Source organism: Orycteropus afer, unplaced genomic scaffold, assembly GCF_000298275.1.
Source record: "Orycteropus afer afer isolate SDZICR_OR568_19922 unplaced genomic scaffold, OryAfe1.0 scaffold00238, whole genome shotgun sequence".
Taxonomy (NCBI): Eukaryota; Metazoa; Chordata; class Mammalia; order Tubulidentata; family Orycteropodidae; genus Orycteropus; species Orycteropus afer.
The window spans coordinates 4,177,425-4,188,824 of NW_006921825.1; the positions used below are offsets into that span (position 1 = coordinate 4,177,425).

Here is an 11,400-nt window from a genome sequence, read left to right on the forward strand (position 1 = left end):
ACCATGAGTTAGAGGCCAACTTTGTGGCAGCAAACACCAACAACATATTTAGAGTAGACACAGAATCCTCATAGTTGGTGGGAGGGAAGCCAGTCAGAAAGACAAGATTGAAATCCGAAGTCTGAGAATAATGGATAATCTAGAACAAGTCATCTATTCTGGTAGTCTCCAAATGCTAGTTTACTACATCAGAATCATCTGGGTAGGCTCATTAAAACACATGTTATCACCCTCCTCCTTGTCACTCTATCTAACTCAGTAACTCTTGGGGGACATGGGAGTCTCTACTGTTTAAAAAGCACTGAGGGTAATTTGATGCACAACCAAGATGTAACACAACTAATAACTAAATCCACTTCCATAAAGATTTATGGCCTCAAAAACCTAATGGAGGTCGCTATGAGTTAGAATCGAGGTGATGACAGTGGTTTTTTTTTTGTTTGTTTGTTTGTTTGCTTTTTTAAATAACTTAAGCTGTAGTTTTCTCTAGACCTATGAGTTTAGGGGCTAGGACATGTTTTCTCTCCCCCTTTCCCCTTTTTTCAGTCTTTAATGCTTCTGGTGGCGTATTGCCTAAGGCATTTGACAGATACCAGAAGGCTGGCAGTTCAAACCCACCAGCCACTCCTCGGAAGACTGGGCAATCTATTTCCATAACAATTTATCATCTCAGAAACACAAAGGGGGTCGCTATGAGTTGGAATCAACTCAATGGCAGTGAGTTTGACTTTTTTTTTGTAATGGTTACTACAGTTTTGCCACATAAAAGACACTCAAAAAATATTTGCTGGTTAGAGAAACATAAAATGGGACCTATTATACCAGCTTTGCCTACTTCATAGGGGTTTAAAGTGTGGACTATTTTAAAAGCTCCTTTTGACAGTTCACATGAAAAACAGAAGATGTTATTTGGTGCTCCGGTGGCATAGTGCCTAAGGCATTTGACTGCTAATCAGAAGATTGGTGGTTCAAACCCACCAGCCACTCCTCAGAAGGAAGATGATTGGGCAATATTCTTCAATAGAGATACCCTACTCAGAAACCCAAAGAGGGGTCACTATGAGTTGGATCCGACTCAACGGCAGTGAGTTTGGTGGGTTTTTTTTGTTTTGTTTTGATACAAAGTTTAATTTTATCTGTTTATTTAAAATTATTTTACTGTGCCTTCCCCAACTTTTTAAACACAGATAATTTAGTTTTGGGGTTCCCACCAGGAGACTGAATCTCTAAAATGAATTATAGCAGGTGCAAATAAAGTATTTCTTCTATGATACTATAAAAATTGTCACTCAAATGATTTTTACTCAGAATTAAAGTGCTACAGAATGACCCAAAAGTTGACATATGTTTGTGTATGATAGTTTCCATATTAATATTCAACCCTGTCAAATGTTCATTTCTTCACTCATTAAAATTAGTCTTAGACCTGTGTGATACCACACCTGGTATCTTTGCCTATCCTCAATTCAGAAAAATCTGTTTCAGGAAACCCTTACTGCATTCACCAGAACAGCAAAGGCTTTGTTTAAAATACCCAGAAGCTCCTTCCAATTGCCTACCATTCAGGATTTTTTGGAATGAAGATATCCTGTGAGAGAGTCATGTAGGTCTCCAAGCTCAGGGTTATAAGGAAAGAAATGAAGGGAATTAAAAAAAAAAAAAAAAAAAATCTTCAGGAGAAGGAAATGAAGGCATTATCTTAGGGAAAGGATCCTGGAATGAAATAACCTCTTGAGAATCAGAAAAGCAATTATATACTGATGTGGAGTTCAATGTACCTGTACATCATATAACTAGACTTGAATTCTTAATTCTGCCTGTGTGCTTAATGTGTAGTAGCAAGTGATCCTCAACATAGAAGGGAAAAAAAGAAATTAATCACTTAGAGTCTTGAAATATTTGAATTCAGAATTCTACAGAGCTGACTGAGCATCCTCAATAAGACTTGCTTGGTTTGGTTGCTCTGTAAACCCATTTTAGTGAAAATTCACCTGGGTGATGCTCCATTGATGGAAATAAAATGAGCTTCATCAGAAAAAGAGGTAGAAATAAATTATTAAATCCATTTCTCACTCACAATGCTATTCTGGTATGTGTGTAGATTTATATTCAGGGAAGCAAAGATGAATGCTTTCAAGGTTAGACCAGCACAAACTCCCAAAGAGGCAAGGAAAAGGGAGGGGGAAGCTGTCTCCTACCTTCTGTAGTTCCAAACTCCATAGTGCCTTTCACTTGACTGAAGCACCATAGTGTGTCCTGGGTGAATGTCCCAATTCCTAAAAGCGACACAAAGAAACTTCTGGTTAGGTAAGAGCTCCCAGTTGTTCTCAAAAGGCTAAGAAAAAGGGAAATACATAGTATGATCTATGCATTTCTAAAGGAGATTTATATACCAGGTATCATCTTGTTGGAGAAGACACCCTAATCGTCCAGGAAGAATAGTCAGTCTGCAAGTACTACGTCCTGCTGTGAATCACTGCTCTGTCTCCTCCCATCTGACCATGCCAGGACAATTTTGAACTGGAGCAATTGGAGTTCGTCCCTTCTCAGCCTCTGGCAGTATCCTAGGGTGGTTATGGAGGGCCTGCAGTCGCACCCTGTGTGACTGCCCCTATTCATGGGAATACTAATGCTTTCCATTGTTTTCTTTCGGTGGCTGTTGGGAATAGAAAGAGGCACTTCGTCAGAGGGTGAGAGGAAAAGAAAAGCAACATTTTCTTTTTCTTTAACTGGGTTTCACAGCTTGCCCGATTGAATGGTCAGAAAAGGGTCAGACACCCAGAAAACTTCCATCTCTCTTTCTCACTTCTTGACTGCCTGCCAAAGTCAGAGCTGACCAGGAAAGTGAAGTGTTGAGATGGGGGTGGAATGGATATGGGAGTTGGTTTCTGACAAATGTCACCTCTTTAGTTCCTGTGAGAATTTTTATTTCTATTTTGCATTGGGAATTTGGAAGGGTTAAATTTTCTGGCCCTTAGGCTCACTGTCACTTTTAAATCCTATTTGTATATGTATTCAAATCATATGAGTCCTATTTGAGAACAATTCTGGATAGCAATGGTGCCAATTTTCTCAACAGTGAAAACATTCCCTTCAATTCTACCAACTTTAAAATTAAAGATAATATTGCACCATCAAATTATGAGATAGTGTGTGAATGTAAGACTGATAAAATTCAGTAAGAAAAAAAACTTCCAAATTCAAAGCCAAATTTACCCTTCTTTCAAACACAGAACTGAGCAGTCTTCCTCACTGTCAGCAAAACACTTTTATTGAACTCTCCCATATGCAAATCCACCACTTGTCTGTCAGTTTGCTGTGCTGTCATGGCTTGTGTATTGCTGTGATACTGGAAGTTATGCCACCAATATTCAATTGAGCAGGGTCATCAATAGTGGACAGGTTTCATTGGAGCTTCCAGACTAAGAGACAAAGAAGAAGGAAGAGGTAGTCCACTTCTTAAAAAAAAAAAAAAAAAAAAAATAGCCACTGGAAATTTTATAAATAGCAGTGAAATATTATCCAATATAGTGCCAAAAGATGATCTCCTCACGTTGAAAAGTACTCCAAATACGTATGGGGAAGAGCTGCCTCTTCAAAGTAGAGGCAACCTAGTTGACATGGATGAAATAAAGCTTTTGAGACCTTCATTTGCTGATGTGGTATGACTCAAAATGAGAATAAACAGCTGCAAACATCCATAAATAATTGAAACATGGAATGTACTAAGTGTGAATCTAGGAAAATTGGAAGTTTTCAAAAATGAAATGGTACTACATAAAGATTGATATCCTAGGCATTTGTGAACTGAAATGGACTGTAATTAGCCATTGTGAATCAGATGACCATATGATATACTATGCTAAGAATGGCAAATTGAAGAGGAATAGCATCACATTCATTGTCAAAAGAACATTTCAAGATCTCTCCTATGCTATCAGTGATAGGATGATATCCACCTCCCTACAAAGAAGACCAGACTCTGGTAGTGTAGTGCCTAAGGCACTTGACAGCTAACCAAAAGGCTGGTGGTTCAAAGCCATCAGCCACTCCTCAGGAGGAAGATGGAGCAATCTACTTCCGTAGTGATACTGCCTCAGAAGCCCAAGGAGGGGTCACTATGAGTTGGGTCCAATTCGATGGCACACAACAACAACAACAACAAAAGGAAGACCAGTTAACACAATTATTATTCAAATTTCTACAACAACCACCAAAATAAATGATGAAGAAATTGAAGATTTTTATCAACTTCTGCAGTCTGAAATTGAACAAACATGGAAACAAGGTGTATTGATCATTACTGGTGATTGGAATGCAAGGTTGGAAATAAAAAAGCATTGGTAGTGGGGCAAATATGGCCTTGGTGACAGAAATGACACCAGAGATCATATCATAGAATTTTGCACAACCAACAATTACTTATTGCAAAAACCTTTTTTTCAACAACATAAACAGCATCTATACACAAGGACATCAGCTGATGGAATCAAATCACTATGTCTGTGGAAAGAAACAATGGAGAAGGTCAATATCATCAGTCTGAACAGGATCAGGGTCTGAATGTGGAACACACCATCAATTGCTCATATGCAAGTTTAAGTGGAAGCTGAGGAAAATGAAAACAAGTCCACGAGAGCAAAAATATGATCTTGAATTTATCCCACCTGAATTTAGAGACTATTTGAAGAATAGATTTGAGGCACTGAACATCAATGACTGAAAACCAGACAAGTTATGGAATGACATCAAGAACATCATACATGAAGAAAGGAAGAGGTCCCTAATAGGACAGGAAAGAAAGAAAAGATCAAAATGGATGTCAAAAGAGACTCTAAAACTTGCTCTTGAAAAATTAGCTAAAGTGAATAGAAGAAATGATGCAGTAAAAAATCTGAACATAAGATTTCAAAAGGTGACCCAAGAAGACAAAGTAAAGTACTATGATGAAATTTGCAAACACCTGGAGTTAGGAAGTCAAAAGGGAAGAACACACTCGGCATTTCTCAAGCTGAAAAAACTGAAGAAAAATCTCAAGTCTCAAGATGCAATATTGAAAGATTCTATGGGCAAAATATTGAATGTTGCAGGAAGCATTGGAAGAAGATGGAAGGAATACACAGTCACTGTACCAAAAAGAATCAGTTAACATTCAACCATTTCATGAGGTAGCATATGATCAAGAACCCATGGTTTTGAAGGAAGACGTCTAAGCTGTTCTAGAAAACTTGGCTGAAAACAAGCCCCCAGGAATTGATGGAATACCCATTGAGATGTTTCAACAAACAGATGTATTACTGAAAGCTCTCCCTTGTTTATGCCAAGAAATTTGGAAGGCAGGTATGCCCAACCAACTGGAAAAGATTCATATCCATGCCCATTCCAAAGAAAAGTGATCCAACAGAATGCAGAAATTATCAAACAATATTAGTACTACATGCAAGTAAAATTTTGCTGAAATAATTAAAAAATGGTTGAAACAGTACATAAACAAGGAAATGCCATAAATTCAAGCCAGATTCAAAAGAAGAAAAGGAACTAAGGATATCACTGTTGATGTCAGATGGATCTTAGCTAAAAGCTAAGAATACCAGAAAGTTGTTTATCTGTGTTTTATTGACTTACAAAGGGATTTGAGTGTGTAGATCATAACAAATTATGGGTAACATCACAAATAATTGGAACTCCAGAACACTTAATTATGCTTATGAGGAACTTGTACGTAGACCAATGGTTCAAATAGAACAAGGGGATACTGCATAGTTTAAAATCAGGAAATGTGTGCATCAATGTATCTTTTCACTGCACTTATTTAATCTGTATGCTGAGAAAATAATCCAAGAATCTGGACTATATGACGAAGAATATGGCATTAGAATTGGAGGAAGACTCATTAACAACTTGTGATATGCAGATGACACCACCTTGTTTGCTGAAAGGTAAGAGACTTGAAGCACTTACTGATGAAGATCAAAGACTACAGCATTCAATATGAATTATACCTCAACATAAAGGAACAAAAATCCTCACAACTTGATCAATAAGCAACATCATGATAAATGGAGAAAAGATTGAAGTTGTCAAGGATTTCATTTTACTTGGATGCACAATCAATTGCCATGGAAGCAGCAGTCAAGAAATCAAAGGACATGTTGCATTGGGCAAATCTGCTGCAAACGACCTCTTAAACTGTTAAAGAGCAAAGATGTCACATTGAAGAGTAAGGTATGCCTGACCCAAGTGATATTTTCAATTGCTTCATATGTATGTAAAACCTGGACAATGAATACGGAAGACCACAGAATTGATGCATTTGAATTGTGGTATTGTCATAAAACATTAAGTGTACCATGGATTGCTAGAAGAATGAACAAATTTTTCTTGGAGGAAGTATAGCTGGAATGCTCCTGGGAAGTGAGGATGGGGAGACTTCACCTCTCTATTTTGGATGTGGGATATGTTATCAGGAGGAACCTTTCCTTAGAAAAAGACTTTATGCTCGGTAAAGTAGATGGACAGTGAAATACAAGAAGACCTCATGGAGATGGTTTGACAATGTGCCTACAACAATGGGCTCAAGCATAGCAATGATTGTGAAGGTGGCTCAGGACCAGTGTTTTGTTTTGTTGTATATGAGGTCACCATGAGTTGAAATCGACTCATGGCACCTAACAACAACAATAAAATATGCAAACATTTATTCACTCTGCCAAGGAGTCCTGGTGGTACAATGGCTTAGAGCACTCCTACTAAAAAAAAGACTGGTGTTTGAACCCACTCAGCATCTCCTCAGGAGAAAGTCCTGGCAATCTGCTTCCATAAAGATTGTTGTTGTTGTTAGGTGCCATCCACTCAGTTCTGACTCATAACGACCCCGTGTACAACACAATAAAACACTGCCTGGTCCTGTTCCATCATCACAATCAGTGCTACGTTTGAGTCTTTTGTTGCAGCCACTGTGTGAATCCATATTGTTAAGGGTTTCCTCTTTTTTGCTGACCCTTTATTTTACGAAACACCATGTCCTGATAACACATTCAAAGTAAATGAGTCGAAGTCTCACCATCCTCACTTCTAAGGAGCATTCTGACTGTACTTCTTCTGAGACATATTTGTTCATTCTTTTGTCAGCCCATGCTATATTCTATAGTCTTCACCAGGTCCTTCTTCCCAGTCTGTCTTAGTCTGATAGCTCCGCTGAAACCTGTCTGCCACAGATGACCCTGCTGGTGTTTGAAATACTGATGGCATAGCTTACAGCATCACAGCAATATGCATGCCACAACAATATGACAAACTAACAGACAAGTTGTTAAGTTACAGTCTAGGAAACACTATAGGGTAGTTCTACTTTGTCATGTGGGGTTACTGTGAGTGGAGATGAACTCAATGGAACTTAACAACAACATCCACTCAGCCAGAGTTGTTCCCCATAAGCTTTTCTCACTGTTGTTGAAAGTATAGGGTCACTGTTAAGAGCTTATTAATATACTTTGCACTCAGACAGTGTTTACAGATTGGCTCTAACCTGGTTCCAGTTCCTATACATGATCAGACTCTGTTTCCTCATGTTTAAAATAACTTGAGTACTCACCCATCTGTAAGAGTTGTTATGGATAGTGGGTTTGTTTAGTACAATTCTTGTCAAGAATCTTAATAAAAGATTTTATTATTATAATTATTGTTTTAACAAAGATTCCAAAATTTTCAATAAGGAAAAAAAAAAGATTTCTTCCCAAAATCTACAAGAAAGGTATTTTTATCATTCCATTTTACAGGTGAAGAAACTGAAACTCAGGAAGTTCTGATAAGTCATGCAAGATCATGTCTAGAACATGGCAGAGCTGAGATTTCCACCCACACTGTCTGAATCCCAGTATTGGTCATATGCAGGAGTCAGCTTGTCCATTGAATCTCAGTATTCCTGTGATTAGGGATGCATGTCATTTTATGGTTAAGAGTCCCTCAGACCTAAAGAAGCTTCCCAGTTTGAGCTAGAATTTCATTTGGAACACTGAGATGGAGTACAGTTTCAGATGTCAAGTAATAAATGATCAATGTAAGACTATGCAGGACTCAAACTTCCCAAAAAGACAATCCCTAGGAGAGGAAGAGGAACATTTGACAATATGTATGAGGACATGTATGTAAGACCATACCCACCCTCCTACTCCTGATCCTTATTGTGCTTCTAGCTCCAGCCTTGGGTTTTAGCATCAGACATTCTGGATAACTTCTTAGCTTTCCCTGTGAGTTATCACTGGTCCTTTCTAAACAGTGACAATTCTACTTTTGATATGTAGGACTGTATCTGTCTCTTACTTAAGAAACATCAGCTTCAGACCAGGCTCTTTCCCAATTCCTATATCACACTAGATAGGACATTGGGAGTAGAGCCATCATCAGAAAATATGTACAATAAAGTAACTGGACATATACAACTTTGAAACACATACATACATATACCAACCAAACTCACAGCCATTGAGTGGGATCTGACCTATAGCGACCCCTCCTTGGGTTTCCAAGGTGGTATCACTACGGAAGTAGATTGCCCAACCTTCCTTCCAGGGAGTGGCTGGAGGGTTTGATAGGTAGATTTAAATATGAGCCTATCCACCACTCATCTGTCACCACCACTCATCTGTTATATTGTAGTGGCTAGCATGTTGCTGTGATGCTGAAAGCTATGTCATCAGTATTTCTCCTATGGTAGGCAGATTTCAGCAGAGTTTCCAGACTAAAATGGACTAAGAAGAAGGACTTGACAATCTACTTCTAAAAAAATTGGCTAGTGAAAACCTTATAAAAGTAGTGAATCATTATCTAATATAGTACCAGAAGATAAGCCCCCTGTGTTGGAAGGCATTCAAAATATGACTGGGGAAGAGTTGCTTCCTCAAAATAAAGTTGGCCTTACTGACATGGAATAAACCTTTTGGGACCTTCTTTTGCTGCATGGCATGACTAAAAATGAGACAAAACAGCTGCAAACATTCATTAATAATCAGAACATAGAATGTATAAAATACAGATGTAAGAAAACTGGAAGTTATCAAAAATGAAAAGGAACACTTGAAGACTGATGTCCGAGGCATTAATGAACTGAAATGGACTGGTATTGGCCATTTTCAATCAGACAATCATATATACTATGCCAATAATGACAAATTGAAGAGGAAAATCATCACATTCATTGTCAAAAGGAACATTTCAAGATTCATCCTGAAGAACAATTCTGTCAGTGATAATATTCATACACCTATAAGGAAGACCAGTTATTCCAATTAATGCACCAACCTCTAAGGCCAAAGGTGAAGACATTGTAGATTTTTACCAACTTCTGCAGTCTGGAATTGATCAAACAAGCAATCAAGATGCATTGATAATTACTGGTGATTGGAATGTGAATATGAATATTGGAAACAGAGAATGATCATAGTTGGAAATTATGACCTTGTTGACATTGGCATCAGTAGGGGGTTATGAATAGTGTGGACTGCACCAAGTGACACTGTCAGAAGGTGTGACACCAAAAGGCCTATCTATAGAATTCTTGTGCTGTGTTTCAGCCGAAATTAATTATTTTTTATAAAAATATCTTTGTGGTTAGTTATAATAACAAATATTTTTTTTGTAAGCTCAGCTTACATTTATCAATATACCTACAAGGTTAAAACTCAATACTAATTTATTTTTTACACCTTCTAGTGTTTTCAGTCCAAGCTGTCATTACTACCTAATTACAATGATGCTCTGAAGCAAGTGGTTTCCTCGGTACCCACTACAACACACATTATTGTTTTTATTGTAGCTGGTGTTTATATAGTCAATGATTTTTGTCAAATTTTCTGATGTTTTATTACATTATTGTGATAAGTAGTATTTATGAAGCTGTATCAATAGCTTTTTTGAAAATGAATTGTAATTAAAGGAAAATGAGAGAAATAAAAAAAAAGTTTTCCTCTTGGTTGCTAATAATGTTGTAATTAATAATGCTGTAGTTCAATGTAGAAAAATTTAACAAAACAATTTGTTAGTATTCATATAATCTAAGAAATATTACATTTAAACAATTTACAACTATATTTAACATGTATTACTTTATTTACAATTAAAACTGACAATAAACAATGTACGACAATTGTTGATTATATAACTCTATAACTAAAGAAATTGACAGTCTAAAACATGAAGTGGGGAAATGCTATGTTTCTTGATATATGTTTAGAAATGTAACTTCAATCAAATTCAATGTTTTTAAAAATTTCTTTTAAAACATCACTGTCTTGCAAATATACATCTGATTTTAATGAAATTTTCAGGGTTTAAATTTGAATTATGATTTAAAAAAGTAGTCACACATGAAAATTTATATTTGATAGAACTGACATATCCAATAGATTTACATTTGACATTTTATCTTTTTTCAAATGTTGTTAATTTATTTATCTTTATTGTGCAGGGATATTCCATCATGCCATGTGGAATGCATAAATCAAAGAGGCCAAGTGAATGCCAGCAAAGGAAAGCAAAAGAGGCAAGATTTAAATCACTCACAACACTTGCTGGATCCATTCTTCAATATGTCAAAATACCAGATGATGGCCAGGGTTTATCCAAAGACACTGCTCATCTGTCTCCAATTGATAAAGCTGATTCTCCCGATTCTAGTATGTATTCTGCAGAAGAGCAGAGTTGAAATGGCCAAACTGGATGATGGAGAGAGAGCTGAAAGGGACTCTAGCTATGATACTGTAAACGAAATTAATGATTTTAAGAGAAAGATTTGCAAATTTTTATGATGTTTCTTTTTAGGACACACAAGTTCCAGAACATTTTCAGGTTACAATCATCAAAAGGGAAGTGTTTTTTCCAGAACAAAGATGGGACTTTCAGTGTTGCAGTGAGGCAAGACGCAAAAGCAATGGAAGATATGTACCAGCTCTCAAAAGAGTGGTTTTAAAAGGTGATGCCAAGTGGTGAGAAAATGTTGTGGTCATGGATGGTTTACTCACTCATCAGTGAGAATTTATACTGTTTTTGCTGCCAACTGTTTGCTGTTAATGCTATAGATACGACATCCAAATTTGTGATTGGGTGTGGAAATGTGGAAACTGAGTCTAAAAGTACCAGTTTGTGTAACTATGAGACATCTGAAGAGCACCTATATTGCTTTAAAAAGTGGCAAACATTTGCAGCAGGACTGAGGCTGCATAAAACCACTGATGGTGAAATTGTTATTTTCTGGAAATGGAAAAGAAAAAAGTGGAGAGATATCTTATGCAGATTGCTTTTTTTTTTTTTTTAATTTTTGTTAGGATTTGGGTGAAGATTTACAGAGTAAATTCACTTTTCATACAGCAGTTCACATATACTTTGCCTCATGTCATTGACCAA

At 36.9% G+C, this 11,400-nt stretch overlaps 1 protein-coding gene across 1 annotated transcript in view; it reads left to right on the plus strand.

The window, feature by feature from the left end:
- Positions 1-8,129: 8,129 nt before the first annotated feature.
- The window catches only part of LOC103204019 (zinc finger MYM-type protein 1-like), a 5,497-nt gene continuing 2,226 nt past the window's right edge, over positions 8,130-11,400 (plus strand). The window contains 1 exon segment of the mRNA XM_042782089.1: positions 8,130-8,143. Coding sequence (XP_042638023.1) covers positions 8,130-8,143 — 14 coding nt within the window.